Here is a 15,694-nt window from a genome sequence, read left to right on the forward strand (position 1 = left end):
TTCCCTGGTGATTCTAGAAATCATATTTGTAAAACAATAATAATAATGAAAAAGGATTTATTTTCCAATAACTAGGACATGATGGAGGGAGGTCTAACCAACAGGGCTGCAGCTCTCAAAGATAATTCCTCTCATGTATTAAAAGATGCAATGAAGCTCAGCAGTGAGTAAAACCTATCACATCACACTATATATTTTGTTTTAAATGTTGCATGTCTTTACCTTTTTCTTCTTCTTTTGAACAGTGCTCTTGAATACACTACAGAGTCAGCAGGATGTGAATAAGGAAAAGGAAAAAATAAAATTACTGAGAACAGGTATCCTGATCGTCAACAACAACCTGACAAACATCAGAAGAGGTCAGTGGAACAGGTGACAGGTGGCGTGAAGTATCAGATTGTCAGAACGTTATTATTACTGAGTTTGTAGTTGGAAATTAACTAAAGAGACTTTCAAGGAGAAAACTCTAAAATATAGAATTTCTCAAAACTCAAAAATAAAACAAATTTTATGGTTGTTATGTGAATTGTTCTGTTCTCCAGTATGTTCTTTTCTGCTGTTTTGTTTATAATGGAAATAGAAATAGCATTGATATGAAGGCAAATATTTGCATTATAGCGTTGTTTAGTTGACTCGATTTTATCCCTTCGCTTCTGTATGGTTCTTTTTACATCATGTCTTGCCTTTGAAGTCCCCCCGACCCCCCTTCTGAACCTCCTAAGGTGCATGTTCACAGCATCATTAGAAAATCAGTCCTCTTTAAATGTTCTGATATTTTCAGGAGTGCATATGAAAACACCTTATGTTCAACTTAATCTTCATTGTCTACATCAAAATACTGACAACCTGCACTGCTCCTATGAGCTGCTGTCCATTCACTAGTCACTCCAGCATGACAGTATATGGCAGAATCTCGAGATCTATGACCATGGCTTTTTAACAGTTTATGCATACAGGCTAGCGTTAATCTTGATTAATCAAGGTTTGGAAAAATGAATTCATTTTTTTATTGCCTCCAAAGTCTCTGTGTAGTAACAGTGATGGTAAAAACAACACTGCTGCATCTTTGAATGTCCAATTTTACTAAAAAAAACAACCCAACCTGTCAGAAAGTTCGGTTGACAATTTAAGTAAGTAAAACTGTAGCGAGTGCATGTGCTAATGTTAAAACAGTCTCTCTTGAAGTTACATCAAGCTAGCTGAGAGGTGTGTGTTAACGTTAGCTTAGTGAATGACTTCTGACAAAACTTACGAACATTGTATTTTTACATTAACACATTTATTTCATTGTCACACATCAAAATTATATCTTGTTAGTCTTATCAAATTCTTCAACTGTTTAGTTTTTAATCTGTCATAACCTTTGATCTACCAGAAGGTCCTTACCTTATTTCCAAATAGCTACGTTGAAGTAAAACTGACAGTAAAATAGCTGACAGTACAAATATGAATATTTTTAAATGGGGAATAAAGGAATATTAATCATGCAGTTAAAATGTGATTCATGATTTACAGTTGGAATTTAGTGGTTTATTGTGATTTCCTTTTATATCCAATTGACAGCACTATGAATTAGTTTAACCAACTAGTAAGTCTGTGGCAGACTAGAGAGGGAGACTTTATTAATTTAGCTGGCTAATTACGCACATGCTAAGTTCAATCTTTAAATATACAGTATTAGTATTTTTTTAACAATGGAATTAGAATTAACCCTTATTTTTCCAATTAGTGCATCTGAATTGTATCAGATGCAATATTTTGACAATTTAATACTCACGATTTCAGATGACACAGCTGTTCTGATGGAGTCTGCAAAATCAGATGCATCTGCATCAAGATCCACAGTCAGTAACATGACGGAGAGACTGAAGAGAATCAGCCAAGAGGTGCACAGAATCACTTTAACCAAGATCAATGCAGATAACACGTTGACTGATGCTGACCTGACACGTGAGTATTAAATTGTCAAAATATTTTTTTAAACTACTTTTCCATTCATTTAAATAGTTTCCTGTCTGTTCCAGTGAAGAACTTGATCACAGCCCTCCCTGCTTTGAAAGCTAAAATCACAACAGTTGAGGCTTTAAGTGGGACAGCGCCCCCTATTGGCAACATTTCAGGCAATATCAGGAGAATCAAGGAACTCATTGAGGAGACGAGAAACTTTGTAAACAGGGTGAGGAATACCTTTTAAGCATGTATTCCCTACAGTCCTTCGTTTCAGGCTGATAATGTTATCATTCTATACAATAAATAGAAATGATCGATTTTTTAAATATTTTTACTTCTGATTCTTTTAATGAAGAATCATCTGTTGTTTGTTTTGGTATCCAACCCAATATATCCTTGTTTTGGTTCACCCCTTTTGCTTCATTGACCAGCTAGGTTGTCTGTTGTTTTTGGGAAGACTAACTTAGATGGTTCAAAACTTTTAACAGCTCCCAGTTGTGACCACTTTCAACGGCAAGAGCCACGTTGAGCTTCATGCTCCAAGAAACCTTGAAGACATAAGAGCGTTTACAGCCATCGATCTGCTTCTGAATCTCCAACCGCACCATCCCTCACAAGCCGACAAAAGACGTAGACAACGTCGAGACAAACGCAGAGATCACAGCTTCTTTGTTTTATATCTGGGCAGTGAGAATGTGAGTCGACTTTCAACTAAAATAAAGAATTATATTTGTATTTTTCAGTTATAAAACTATTATTTGAAAGGACATAGTATGCCATCTTCAATATATGTGTCATGGTTTTCTGTTTTCCACAGGGTTCTGGAGACTACATTGGGATGGCAATCAGAAACAAAGTGTTGGTTTGTGTCTATCAGTTGGGTGGAGTTGTGCATGAGGTGGAGACCAATCAAATCACAGAAACCACAAATGACAAATCAGAATTTGACCGGGTCATCTTCCACAGGTACTTCAGACTCATTGCAGATATGTGTATGTTATAAATGTTTCTTTTAAGAATTTATAGCCTTCCTATTTCACAAATCATCTCTGCAGAGTTTACCAAGACGCTGAAGTAAACATCACGCAGAAGATCATGTCACAGAAACCTTTAATTGTCTCTCCTAAACGCCACCGTCCAAACACGACAATCGGAGTCCTCCAACTAGATCCTAACAGAGTGGTTTTTTACGTGGGTGGCTATCCTCAGAACTTCACGGTAACCTGTTACTGTCTACCAGATGTATTTCACTTCAAATTAAGGAATAACAAGAAGAAAACTTAAACTGAGAAAGTATTACCAGCATTATTACTAGCTTGGGCTGAGTAGGATACATGGAAATAAAATAAGTACATGTTTCCATGATTTGTCAAGATTTTTCTAACTAGGCCAAAAGAATGTTAAAGCATTTAGTACTAACTTTGTGAGCATGTGGAGAGGTGGGCCTTAAAGAGAAAGGCAGCTGAAAGATATTTCCGGTAGAGGCTTACATGAGGGTTATATTGTATGTGTCAAATGTATTAAGTATTTAATTACAAATTATTATCTGAGTATATTTTTCTGAGACAACAAAATAACTGTATTTTCTCTAACGGTGAAGCTTTTCAAATGTCTGATCACTCTTAATGCATTTAGGGACATTTACTAATGCTTGACCAATTAAAAAGCTTCAGCTTGTGAGCAAAACAAATTCATCTCATCCTGCCTTCATCCTTGTGATTGGTCTGGTTCTATCTCATATCAGTAGGAAATAGATACTGTATGTTTTCATTGGTGATCTCAAGATCATCCCATCAGCTTTTGTCATAATTTTGTGGGACAGATTGCAGAAAGAGGTTGATGGTTGTTGGTCTATTTATTCAAGGATGTGATCCTCAAAAAAAATTGGGACATTCATAACTAAAGCAAAGATCTGAACATACATAGAACTACTCAAATATTCTTATAGCACTTGTGTATTTTTAAAATGTTCTGCATCTTTATATCTCTTGATTCATTCAGCCTCCAGTTGAGCTGCACTACCCCAAGTTCAGAGGAGCGATGAAACTCTCCTACATCAATGACTTTGCTGTTTCTCTGTTTAACTACAAGCGTGCAGTTAATCTCGAAGCAAAGCAATCTGCTGTGAAGTAAGCAGAACTTCAATATACATCTGTTCATAGTTCAAGGACACAAATCAAACCTTTACTGATGAAAACATTCTTTACATGTTTAGGATTCCCCAAGTGGAGGTATCTGATTATTATGAGGGAACAGGTTACCGCCTGGCGTTCATAAAAGAGCCGGACAAGATAAAGAGACGTCTGTTCATATTTCACATAACAAGCAGAGAGACAAACGCCCTGATATTCTACATCGGGAATCAAGTATGATATTTATGAGTTAGACTTCCTAAAACAAATCCTAATGACTGATGTGTCAAAAAAAAAAAAAAGATTGATCAAAGGAGAATTGTGTTTTGTCTGTCCCAGGACTCTTTTTTTAGTGTCTCTGTGGAGAGAGGTTTCCTGGTACTTCAAGGGCAGCAAGCAGGTCAAGAGATCCGAGTTCAGAGTGACGAAAACGTGTCTCTTTTCGTAAGATGTTCTAAAATATATATCAAGCTGTGCAAAGTTTCTGTATTCAAATATGAATTTATATTAATACTGTTTGTCCTCTTTCAGGATAAATCCTTGGCCATCACTATTGATGATAAATTTATCGTGCACTTTGGACTAAAGCAGATCTTGACAGATCATACTCAAACAAACTACAGGAGTTACTACATTGGGGGTTTACCAGATGAGCTCAGGCAGAGGTAAGAGAACAGAAACAAGCAACAGTCACAGATTTGGCTCATCATCTAAGCCTTCTGTTCAGTTTCCTGTCTTTGTTTGAATCTTAGAAACAACATCACAGTCCCCCCACTAAGAGGATGTGTGGATCATCTGTCAGCAGATGCTCAGATTGTTGAGTACAACCGGACGATCGGTGTCAGTATTGGATGTCCAATCGCATTACTGGTAACCTAAGAAACAGAACACATGGCTGATCTTCGCTTCATGCATAAGCTAGAACATTAACTTACATTTTCCCCAGTTTTAGTCCCAGTTTTAATCTGTGTGCCTATCTGTCTTTTATCATCTTAAACACAAAGGTATGCCTCCATTTCAGTGGCATTAATAAGTACTCGTAACAGTACTTGGTATCAGTGAGTGAGTACACAAATGTAAGTACTTATACTCATTTTGCAAAAAAGTGGTATCGGTGCACCTCTATTAGAAAAACAGACAATTGACACATCAGTCATTAGGTAAAACGAATGAACTAATTTTTAATGTCTGCTTACACTCAGCTTTGGAAGAAGAAACAAAAATTAATACCACAGAATTTCAATATATGAAATCTGACACTATGCTTTGTTTGTGTAGGGAGTCCATGCAGCTACATTATTTTCAGCCCTGTCTGCTGACTCTCTGTTCAACTGGGACAAACTGCCGCTTACAGTCTCTGTGGGCTTTAGGACAACAGACAGACATGCTTCTCTTCTCAGGAGCAGCTCTCAGGTGAAACTGCAGGACTCACACCCTGCTTCAAGTAAGAATCAAAACATTAAGATAATGTATTAATAATGTCTGATCTCCTCCAGGGTTCCACCTCTGTCCATGACCTGCAGCTGTCCCTGGGTGATGGTTATGTAGTATTTAGTAGTGATAATTACACCCTGAGGTCAGATAAAATGTATAATGATGGAAAGTGGCACTACCTGTCTGCAGTGAGGAGGACCAATGGGTAAGATGTGCCCTCCTTCTGCAGAGAAATCTGCCTATTTTGCAATTGTATGTAAAAACTGCACACAAGTGGAGCTTCTCTGGTTTCTTTTTTCAGGCTGGAGCTCATCATGGACAATATAAAAGTGATTCCGAGACAATTGACCCATGACAGGGAAGAGGATCAAATTTTGAATGGAGGGAAATTCAAAAGCTGCATAGCTAATCTTTACACACAGAGGTTTGGAAAGTTTTCTTTACATGTTTCATTATGCAACAGATACTCAGATGATTGACCATTGTTGATTATCAACATCTTACAGGTCTGAGAAGAGTTTTATTCCTGCTGATCTGAGCTCACTCTTACTATCTGACGATGTTGTCCTTGGTCGGTGCAATTTCCATCCTCTACCACACACTCAGATCTTCCCAGAACACTTATTGAAAATTCCGCAGAACCACAAATCTGTAAGTGAAAAAGCTATAAACTCCACAGCACAGCAATAATTATCCTGCTGCTTGTATTGTTGTGTACAGTGGATGCATTGGGTAGTCACTGGCCGAGCAGTTAGGTTGCACCCCATGTACAGATGCTAAGTTGCTCCAAGCAGGGGCATCGTATGGGGGAGAAATGGGGTCTGGACGATTCCATGGGTTTAGAGTCGACTTTATACCAGAACTTAAGGCACAACTTACACGTAGCTGGTGCAACAGGTTAAGAACCATGGTTGTTAAGAACAATCATGGCTCCTTTTGTCATCCCCCACTATGCTCTCCCAGATTGCCATCTCTATCAACTGTCCTATGACCTATAGATGCATGACATGTCTCTGTTTTGTGTCAGACTCCAGCTGCAACAGGCAATCGGTGTAGACTTCAGTCTGCACAGTGGGCAGAATATCAGCTCCTCAATGACCATAGCTGGCTTAGCTACAATCTGCCACAACAGGACCTCAACTTTAGGTAACTGTCGTCATTTACAAAGATTGGTCTGTTCCAACATTATGACAGTGTTAGTCTGAAAAAAAAAAAAATTGTTTGTTGGACATTATTGGTTATGAGCATGATTTCTAATTAAAAACTGTCTTACTTGTTCTTGTGTGTCTAAGGCCTCATTTCTCCATTAACATAAAGACAAAGTCATCCAAAGGTCTAATCCTTCATGTAGTGGGGAGAGGAGTTGTCCCTCTGCTGGCTCTGTTTGTATCAAATGGGAAAATCAAGATGTCCCTTGGACATGATAGGATCATTCAGCACAAGCAGAAGAGCAATGATGGGAACTGGCACAGAGTAAGTTTTTATTTCTGCATGTGTCCATCTCACAAGTTTGCAATTATAACCACTTTAAATTTGCATCTTCTATTAACTTAGCAGCTAATTATTCCTGTCGGTGACAACGAACTTCATATAGCTAGCTATGATAAAATGGCACTTAAAGCTACACTGCAGCACTTTTAGATAAAAAAAACTCTAGTCAGTCGGTTGAAACTGTACTGTGGTTACTTTTATAATCAGTTGAGATTTGAATATTGTCTAGTCTAGTCTGTACAGCTTAGTGTATGACAGCTTGTTTATAAATGTTTGTGTGTTTGTGTGTAGGTGGATTTCAGTGTGGAGAGGAGCTCTTTCCACCTTCTGGTCGATGGAGTGCGTGTCACCGATGGACTTCTGTCAAACAATGAGGGATCTTCTTTGGAGCTGATGAACCCTGTTTACCTGGGAGGTGACCCAACCGGCAGAGCCACAAAAGTCTGTATCAAAGCTCAGACAGTTATTTTGCAGCTTTGTTACATGTTTATGTTTATATTATGTCTCTTGTCTCACCTTGTACTCTCTCAGGGTCACAGTATTCCCATGAACAGTGTGATCGGGTGTGTGCGGGATTTTAAAATGCATGAAGAAGCAGTCGCGGAGCCAGAGGGAAGACACAGAACTTTACCTTGCTCTGACATGCTCACAGAAACGGGGGCTTACTTTGGTGGAGGTCATATTGTGAAAGGTTTGAAAGTTTCATAGATCCCGATGCATTGACTCCATGTAAAGTTGGATGACAAGTTTCCATCTCCTTTTTTGTACAAAAATAAATTCAAAACACCCCTCATACGGGCACGGACATATTGCACATTTTGGTTCTATGTAGTATAGAATGTCTGGTGGCCAATGCCCCTCCTCTATCAAAACATACATTTACTTTCCTGATAAAAGGTCAAAGGTCGTTCAGGTGAGTTTAGATTCTTGTGTCTGTTTGAAGCAGATGCTCAAATTTATGTAAAGTTCAATGCCTCTTTGGTTAGTGTTCACCATGTTTCCTCTCACCATCTCTTCGCTAATCTGAAAAACCGCTGCATTTAGAGCTGTCAATCATTGACACATCTGCTCCTTTTTAATGTCTCACATTACAAATTTTAAGAGATATTCTAAGAAAAAATAACACTTGGACATCAGCACAATTAGAATTAACTAAAAACATATAAACTATGTTTAGGATAAATATAATTTAAAAATGTATTTAACGTATGTTTTGATTTTTTTTGATGTCTCATCAGTTAACATGGAAAGAAAATGATGACCTATACTGCAGCCAGTCTGTAGGACAAGCTCCAATACTTTTGACTTCACATTTTCTACAAGCTTGCATCACGTTTATCTTTTTAGTCTGTCAGTTGTGTATTTGAACACAAAGAACAAGCAGGTAACCTAAAAATAATGAGCTATATTTCTGTTACAGACCGTTTCTTCACTTTAAGCTCTCAGTTTGTGTTGAGCTTCGAGCTGCGACCTGAACACCTGACAGGTCTTCTCTTCCATGTTTCCAGTCACAAGTTCAGCTTTGATGTGTTCCTGATCGAAAACAAGGTGAAACTTTATTGTAATCCAACAAAAAAACGAACAGAATGTCTTGCAGAGACAGTGTGTGTTACTGTCTTCAAGTCAAGATTTTTTACTTTGATATATCTTAGATGACTTTTATTCCTCTGACTGCCTTTTCTGTTTATCCAAAACATTTAAACACAAACATCTTTTCTACATCTTTCATTTTAAAATTAGCTCCCACTTATCTACAATTGAGGGAAATGAACAATTTGTCTTTGTGTTGTGGACATTTAAGCAAAATTTACAGTAATATTTTGCTATAATAATATTTATTTACAACATTCTGAATATCAAATATACCCTCTGTAAAAAAACAGTGGAGTGATGACTTCCTAGAAAGAAAATCAATCAATGAACAACTGAAAATCAAAACCAATGACACTTTGCAAAAGGTTAGGCTTCTACAAAGACCCAACATTAATCCGTCACTCACAAGGCACTGAGTAACTTTGAGCAGAATAACAGTGGCCTTTAAGAGTAAAAAAAAAAAAAAAAAACTTAATCCAAACCAGACTCATGGGCCTTGTTCACATTGCATCGCCAAATCAGATTTTTAGTACATCCAGATTTTACGTGGTTTGTCTTTTTTTGCCAGTCTGGACACAAAAAGCCACATGAGTGGAGATATCCGATTTTTCAAAATATGATTCAAATCACACACCCAGGTGGTTTTGAATGCGATTCAAATCGTATCCGACTTAATCTGAACGTCTCGATCGCTTCAATGTCTTCTGCGTCACTCGCAACGCAATGCAACAACATTGACAATAACAACAACGAAGATCCAGCAACTCAGAACTTTGGTCAGTGGAAAAAAACAGCAAAAATAAAAACAAACGTGGAGTAAAACAAGCCTGTGGGGATTGTTTGCGTCAGAAATAATCACACTTCTCTGACGTCCATTTTGCTGTTGTATTTCCTGAGTGTAACTTGTTACCATAGAAATTAATGTGAATCAGACCATGTCAATACGGACAGGCAGATCTGAATTGGCCACTTGCATTTTGTAATACTGACAGTCAGTCAAGATCAGATTCTGATCAGATTTCAGGGAGGATCGGATTTGGATGGCTCAAAAGCCATGTTGAACAGCCATCTGCAGAAACTGTATTGGGGTTGAAATGGGAAAGAGGGAGATGTAGGAAGAGAGAAATGGACAGAGAAAAATTAACAATAATTATGAATTTAAATTTATAGTTACAATGTCAGAAATAAAGGTAGAAAGTAGTGCAGCATTAATAGACTGATCAGTCTAGTAAATCGAGTGAAATCAAACTCCCTCTAGTTTTGTTGTTCTGAGCTCTGTGTTCACTGACGGGACGAGCGCTTCCTCCAGTTTGTTTAATGTTTCACTCAGAGGCTTAAACATGACAACAGACATGTTATTTTATGTGAACCTCTTATTTTTTACCTTAATTATGAAGCGAGTGAATATAGAAAGCCCGGCTCGCACAGGGACAAAGGGCACTATAACAGAGTCATCCCATGACGCAGAATCAACAAACTACAAACCGAAGAAAAGGCTTTCTTTCGCCTATAAAGAAAAACAGATAGTACCAACTGAATGCTTTGTCGTCACTTAAAATTGATCACATAATCTTGTTTTCCTATGTTTATTAGCACATCTGACGTCTCCAATGTAAGACAGAAAAGGAGGGGCAGGGGAAGTGTGAGAGCATTTGTTTTGTTCTAAATATCTGCTTTAAATGTTGCAGAGTAAGTCTTAAATGTTTGCTTTTTTCAGTTTGGAGTTGCAATGATTTTGTATTTTTTATTAGTCTCCAATTGTGTCATGAGCTTCAGTTAGCTTTGCACACAATCAGTCGCTTGAAATGTCCTTCAATGGGATTTTTATTTGTTTTGCTTTTAGCAGTGATTTTTACACACATTTCTGTAATGTACTCTGTGGACTTTTTCATACTCTGATGTTTTATACTTTCAACATTTTTAAAAGGTTGGTGTCAGACTGAAAGCTGGGATGAAAACTGTGAGTTTGTCAGTAACTCCACCTGAAAGCCTCTGTGATGGAAACTTTCACCTGGTGACAGGTAACTTCTTGGTGACATTGTTTCTAAAATCTGATAATAAAAAGATTATACAATATCATGATTTTGTCCTGCAGTGTCCAGACAACATAAAGTGATTCAGCTGGAGGTGGACTCCAGGTTAGAACAGGAAAGAGTACCCTTTGCATCCACCTGGAGCTCAGCTACACCAGAAGATCTTTATATCGGAGGTATGTTCATAAAAAATGTCACATTTAGGAAAATGACTAAGGGTGACTAAGTTTATGAAAACATGTCTGCACACATACATATAGAGGAGGTAATTGCTAAAATAACGCATATATTCAAAAAGCACATTAATATTGGATCAAAATAACCAAAAGTAATATTACTGTAAAAACATTAAATGAAGTACTTAAGGGGTCAATTTTTTATCATTAACTAATATTTCATACATAATTTCATTCATTTTTTAAAATTGCTTTCACTTTCACTATTTATTTATTTAATTTCTCCTTTAATTTATGTTCTAAATAATTTAATTTAACCATTTAACCAGACATGGGAGTATAGTAATTGAAATATTAAATTGAATTTCTATTTACATATCTATATCTATTCACCTCTGATTGTTTGCTCTGTAAACACATTTATAATCAGGATTAATACATAATTGTAATATTTCACATTCAGGAAAAAGCAAGTTTATCAAAAATACTAAACACATGAGATTTTTTTTCTTCTTCTAGGAACAACAAATCACAAACTCTCACTGTCGTCTCCATTTTTTGGCTGTTTGAGAAAAGTGAAGCTGAACGGACTTCTTGTTTCTTTTGAGAACAGATCCAGATCTGTTCATCTGGTGACCATCAAAGGATGCCCGACAGAATAAATACATTAACAATGTATGACATACCAACTTGTTTTTTTCAAAACAACCTTTGTTCTTTTTGCAGTTACAAGAGTTTCAAAAATAACTCCCACATCAACCCTCCACCAGTCACCACCAGTCCCAAAAAAAATAATTAGATACATATGATATGCATCTGTTTATCTCTTTCTGGGACTTATAAACATGACACAAAAGAGATGATTTGGCACGTTTGTCATGGGCACAACCAACATAATCATTTCTGCTGCTCATGCCACAAATGCAGGTTACTTACAAATTTGGCGACATTTAAAAGGGAAATATACAGGCTTTCCAATGGTATAAAAAATTATCGCCAAGAAGCATTGCTAAAACAAAGAAATAATCTAACAAAACCCATTTCCTAATTTTTTACGTTACATTTAATGAAAAAAATAATCAATGTTGATTCCAATTTTGATACTCCTAGGCTCTAATAAATCCACCCCAAATAATCTATGTGGCATATATGGGATAGAACATCATTAACTTGTGTTTGTCGTATTTTAAAATTAAGTTCTAATCACAATTTTTTTACATTGTGTGTTTTGTTCTGCAAATATTGTCTTGTAAAATCAAATAATGATATTTACAACTTTCCTGGGATCAATTAAAAACACTTCTGTTTTATAAAATAAAACACTTTGTCCTTTTTTATTAAAGAAAAGACTTTGTATTTTGGTTTTATAAAATTAAACACACTAAAAGGGAATTTAAAGAAAGAAAGGTGTGCAAAAACTGTGTTATTCTAAGAGCAGCATGAAATGGTCAACATGCAAACTGATTCAAACTGCTGCATTCAGAGAGTGATTCAAAGAGTGTCCGAGTGGTAAAATGCATTCAAACCCTTCTTAAGTTGCAACAACAACTCGGGAACTCGTAGAATAGTTAGGTGCCCAAGTTACTGTCTTGACTTCAGAACTGTCATCACCTGGGGATGATGCAGTTGTTTTGTCAATGTCAACATACTTTTTATTAATTCACATAGGCCACATCAACTTTTGCTTAGTTCAGACAGGAAGCTGGTGTAATTCTTTTATTCATTCACCTCTTTATTCATTAATTTTTTTTGGAATGTTTTATTTTCAAGTTTTTCAAATTAACAGAACATGCAAAATAGAGAACATCCTAAACATGCCTAAATCAGATTCAATTCAAAAGGAGAAAGTCATCTCGACTCGAATGACCTCAGCCCCACGGGCAATGGCAGGACACGCCGGTGCAGGAAGCAGCCTGATCATCCAAAAATCTGTGAAGTTTGGTAATTACCTCTAAGCTGTATATCATCCTTTCCCCTCTCACATAAATATAATTTTTCAGTGACAGGGTTCTCCCTCACAAGACAGCCTGCTTCAAGAATAATGTTCATGCTGCAGTAAATCTACGCAGCTGCTGTTATAATCAGGGTTCCGAGTGGTCCACATCGCCCTCCTTCCATTGTACACAGCGAGATTGAGCTCAGGTGTTCCTGGTCATGTAACATAAGTACCAATCGGGTTTTTTGAGTGCTTGTTGGTTCTTTCCACAAGGAATCAAAGAGCCTCCATCCACGAGGACTGTGCCTGTTTGGCCTTCAGTAAAGGTCAAGTTTTTAACTGTACCTTTAGAGAGATAGTTTACTGGTGTCGGCGAGCCTATGTCCACGTGTCATGGATCTCGTAGGGCAAGTGTGATTCTGGGTCTGTTGGGGCAAATATTCCCATAACAAAAGGAAAGTCAGTACAAGCTATTTAACAGAGGCCATTAAACAGATACTTCCTCTCATCCCGCAGCCCATGTGTCTGAAGGGCTGCCAGGGGCGCTCCATCCTTGTAGGATTTTAGTTAAGTCTTTGAGGGTTTGCCTGACCTCTCTCAGGGTCCTCTCTGTGGGATCAGGAGCCTGTGTGCAGTGGGTCTTATGTACCCACCTGCTCAGCTGTGTGAGTGTGCCTTTGCCACCTTAAAGGGTCCTTTCCACTTTGGTGGAGATACTTTGAGCAACATTGGTTAGCTGTCGCAGGCACGCTGTTCTTCCAATACAGAACTCCTGCAAGGTGTCAACATCTGGTTGTAGGGGTGTGTTCAGTGGTGTCGGTAAGACTCAGCCAGTTAAAGGTTTATGAGGGGAAATCCCAAACTCCCCATGGGGCAGCGCCCTCAACGAAAGCAGAGCGATGGGCAGAGCTTCTACCCCTGTCAACTTTGAGTCAGCACACACCTTACCCGCTTTGTCAAATCATACTTTAAGTCTTTCTGTTGACACACGGGGGTTTGTTTTTTCAACACTTCCCACACCTGCCTGTACAGAGTAGAGTAGAACACCTCTGAGTAGAACGATCACTGCGCCGATGTGACTCACCATCTGTGGGAAAACAAAACACCCTATCGCAGGGGTCACCTACCTTTTTGAGGCTGCCGGCTACTTCATGGGCATTGAGTAGTACCACATGACCTGTTTGCTACGAACTTCCAATTTAACAGATCAGATTGAGTATTGTTGAGGGTTTTTTAAGTCACCTTGTGCATGTTGGTTTTCTTAGAGAAGGAAGAGAAGAGACTTAGGATCAAATTGAACAAACCAGAAGGTTTAATAAAGCAAGGAAATACAGTGCAGATACCGAGGGTGTTGTCCCAGCTGGGGGTCTACCTCACTGACTCACAGGTCAGCTACCAAAACCAGAGAGTGGACCATGAATATCAAAAGTCACAGGATTATATAGTTACAGTAAGGTGCCTCCTCTAAAATGTTCCTGTGCATTGTCAGCAGAAGTTTTAGCAGATGTGGGGTGATGTTTGTGTGTTTCTGATGAACAAAGTGTCCTTGAAATGTTTGCAAACACACAGTACAGAGTCAGTGAATGATGCAGTGGTAGCGTAGAAATTTGAGGAAGTCTGGATCACCTTTGCAGTGCGCAATGAATCCAGCATGCCGGCCCGTCATCACTGATGCCAGCTTCTCTAATGGCACCTTTTTCTCCACAAAGAAACTTGTGTCAATTCTCCTTGTTGTTGTCTTCAGGGGCAGAAGTGCCAGTATTTCTTCTTTTGTCGAGAAATCATCGAACACCATTTGGATAAATATCATCAGCTGAACTGAGCTGGCGCTGCCCACGACTCGTCACACTGGACACTAAACCACCTGCAAGTAGCGAGATCACGGTCAACTTCTCAGATACAAATGACATTCGTCCAGCCATCGTACTTGCTTCAAGTTGTACATCGGAGAGGGCAGAGATGACATCGGGGCCGTATTTCTCACCTTTGAAGACTGTGTCAGCAGCAATCATCATAGCTTCTTTAAAAACCTCCCCATCAGAAAAGGCTTTCTTGTTCTTTATCAAAAAAATGTGCAGCGCTAAATGAAGCTTCGGTTGCTTTTTGTGATTTTTTTCACCGGCCTTGTGAAAAAAGAGGCTGGATTTTTCTCTCCAGGGATGCGTTGCCAGGCGGACAGTTCACATTGAAGCTGCTGTGAACAGGTGCCCGATGTTTCTCTCCACATTGTGCCGCTTTGGTATTGCAACAGTCGTCCCGCAAATAAGACACATTTTTCTTTGAATGATGTAAAACAGAACTGTTCCTCCCACTCATTATGAAAACAGTATGTCCTCTTTTGCTTTTCTGTAAAGATTTTTGGTGGTAAAGCAAAAGTAGGCTAACTCCTCTTTATTGTAGCAGTGGTTCACTGTGTCAGGAAAGCGGGACTTTGACTGTGCGCAATGATGATGTTTGACAATGGATTTTTTGGATTTTTATGTTACGTAACATATTTTTAAAATCTGCAATAATGTGAGCGTTTCTGATTGACAAAAATAGAGCAGCATTTTTTTTTAGACAGAGCTCTACTGTGATCAGTGCTATTTTTAGAACATGCCTCGCGGGCGCCTCAAGTGGTCCTCGCACGCACAGCGTTGATGACCACTGCCCAGTATCGACACACTTTGGCCTTGTTTAAACATCAAAGTCAAAGCTATAGCACAAACCTACGTGGGTATGTGAGACGCTTCTGCTTTGTTATCTGTAACTGTCTCATCAGCATATTTCAACACACACTCTTCTGCCAGAAATATCACTGAAAATCATACACATTAATAATATGATCAACTTTTATGAAAAAGTATACTTAGCATAAGCAAAATCCTTCATACTATAAATGTCAGAACATTTCCTTCGTGCTGGGTGATCTAGCACCTCCTAGGAGTTTCATACCTCTTACATGATACA

At 38.2% G+C, this 15,694-nt stretch overlaps 1 protein-coding gene across 1 annotated transcript; it reads left to right on the forward strand.

Annotated features, from left to right (window-relative positions):
* Positions 1 to 138: 138 nt before the first annotated feature.
* Positions 139 to 11,985, forward strand: lama3 (laminin, alpha 3). The gene is made up of 24 exons (XM_079350424.1): positions 139 to 163; positions 246 to 359; positions 1,786 to 1,950; positions 2,025 to 2,176; positions 2,439 to 2,645; positions 2,768 to 2,916; positions 3,006 to 3,168; positions 3,952 to 4,079; positions 4,166 to 4,316; positions 4,422 to 4,526; positions 4,614 to 4,747; positions 4,835 to 4,952; positions 5,361 to 5,495; positions 5,579 to 5,721; positions 5,818 to 5,940; positions 6,023 to 6,167; positions 6,544 to 6,662; positions 6,809 to 6,989; positions 7,299 to 7,448; positions 7,539 to 7,698; positions 8,428 to 8,555; positions 10,528 to 10,621; positions 10,696 to 10,809; positions 11,329 to 11,985. The coding sequence occupies exons 1-24, from the start codon at positions 151 to 153 to the stop codon at positions 11,469 to 11,471; spliced, it is 3,234 nt and encodes a 1,077-aa protein (XP_079206550.1). The 5' UTR covers positions 139 to 150; the 3' UTR covers positions 11,472 to 11,985.
* The last annotated feature ends 3,709 nt before the right edge of the window (positions 11,986 to 15,694 follow it).

Source organism: Symphodus melops, assembly GCF_947650265.1.
Source record: "Symphodus melops genome assembly, chromosome: 8".
Classification (NCBI taxonomy): domain Eukaryota; kingdom Metazoa; phylum Chordata; class Actinopteri; order Labriformes; family Labridae; genus Symphodus; species Symphodus melops.

Excerpts from the sequence above, each read along its gene's own strand:
- lama3 (XM_079350424.1), top strand. Across the intron at positions 4,953-5,360 it reads GATGTCCAATCGCATTACTG|GGAGTCCATGCAGCTACATT; the intron begins GTAACCTAAGAA and ends TTGTTTGTGTAG. Across the intron at positions 6,663-6,808 it reads CAACAGGACCTCAACTTTAG|GCCTCATTTCTCCATTAACA; the intron begins GTAACTGTCGTC and ends TGTGTGTCTAAG.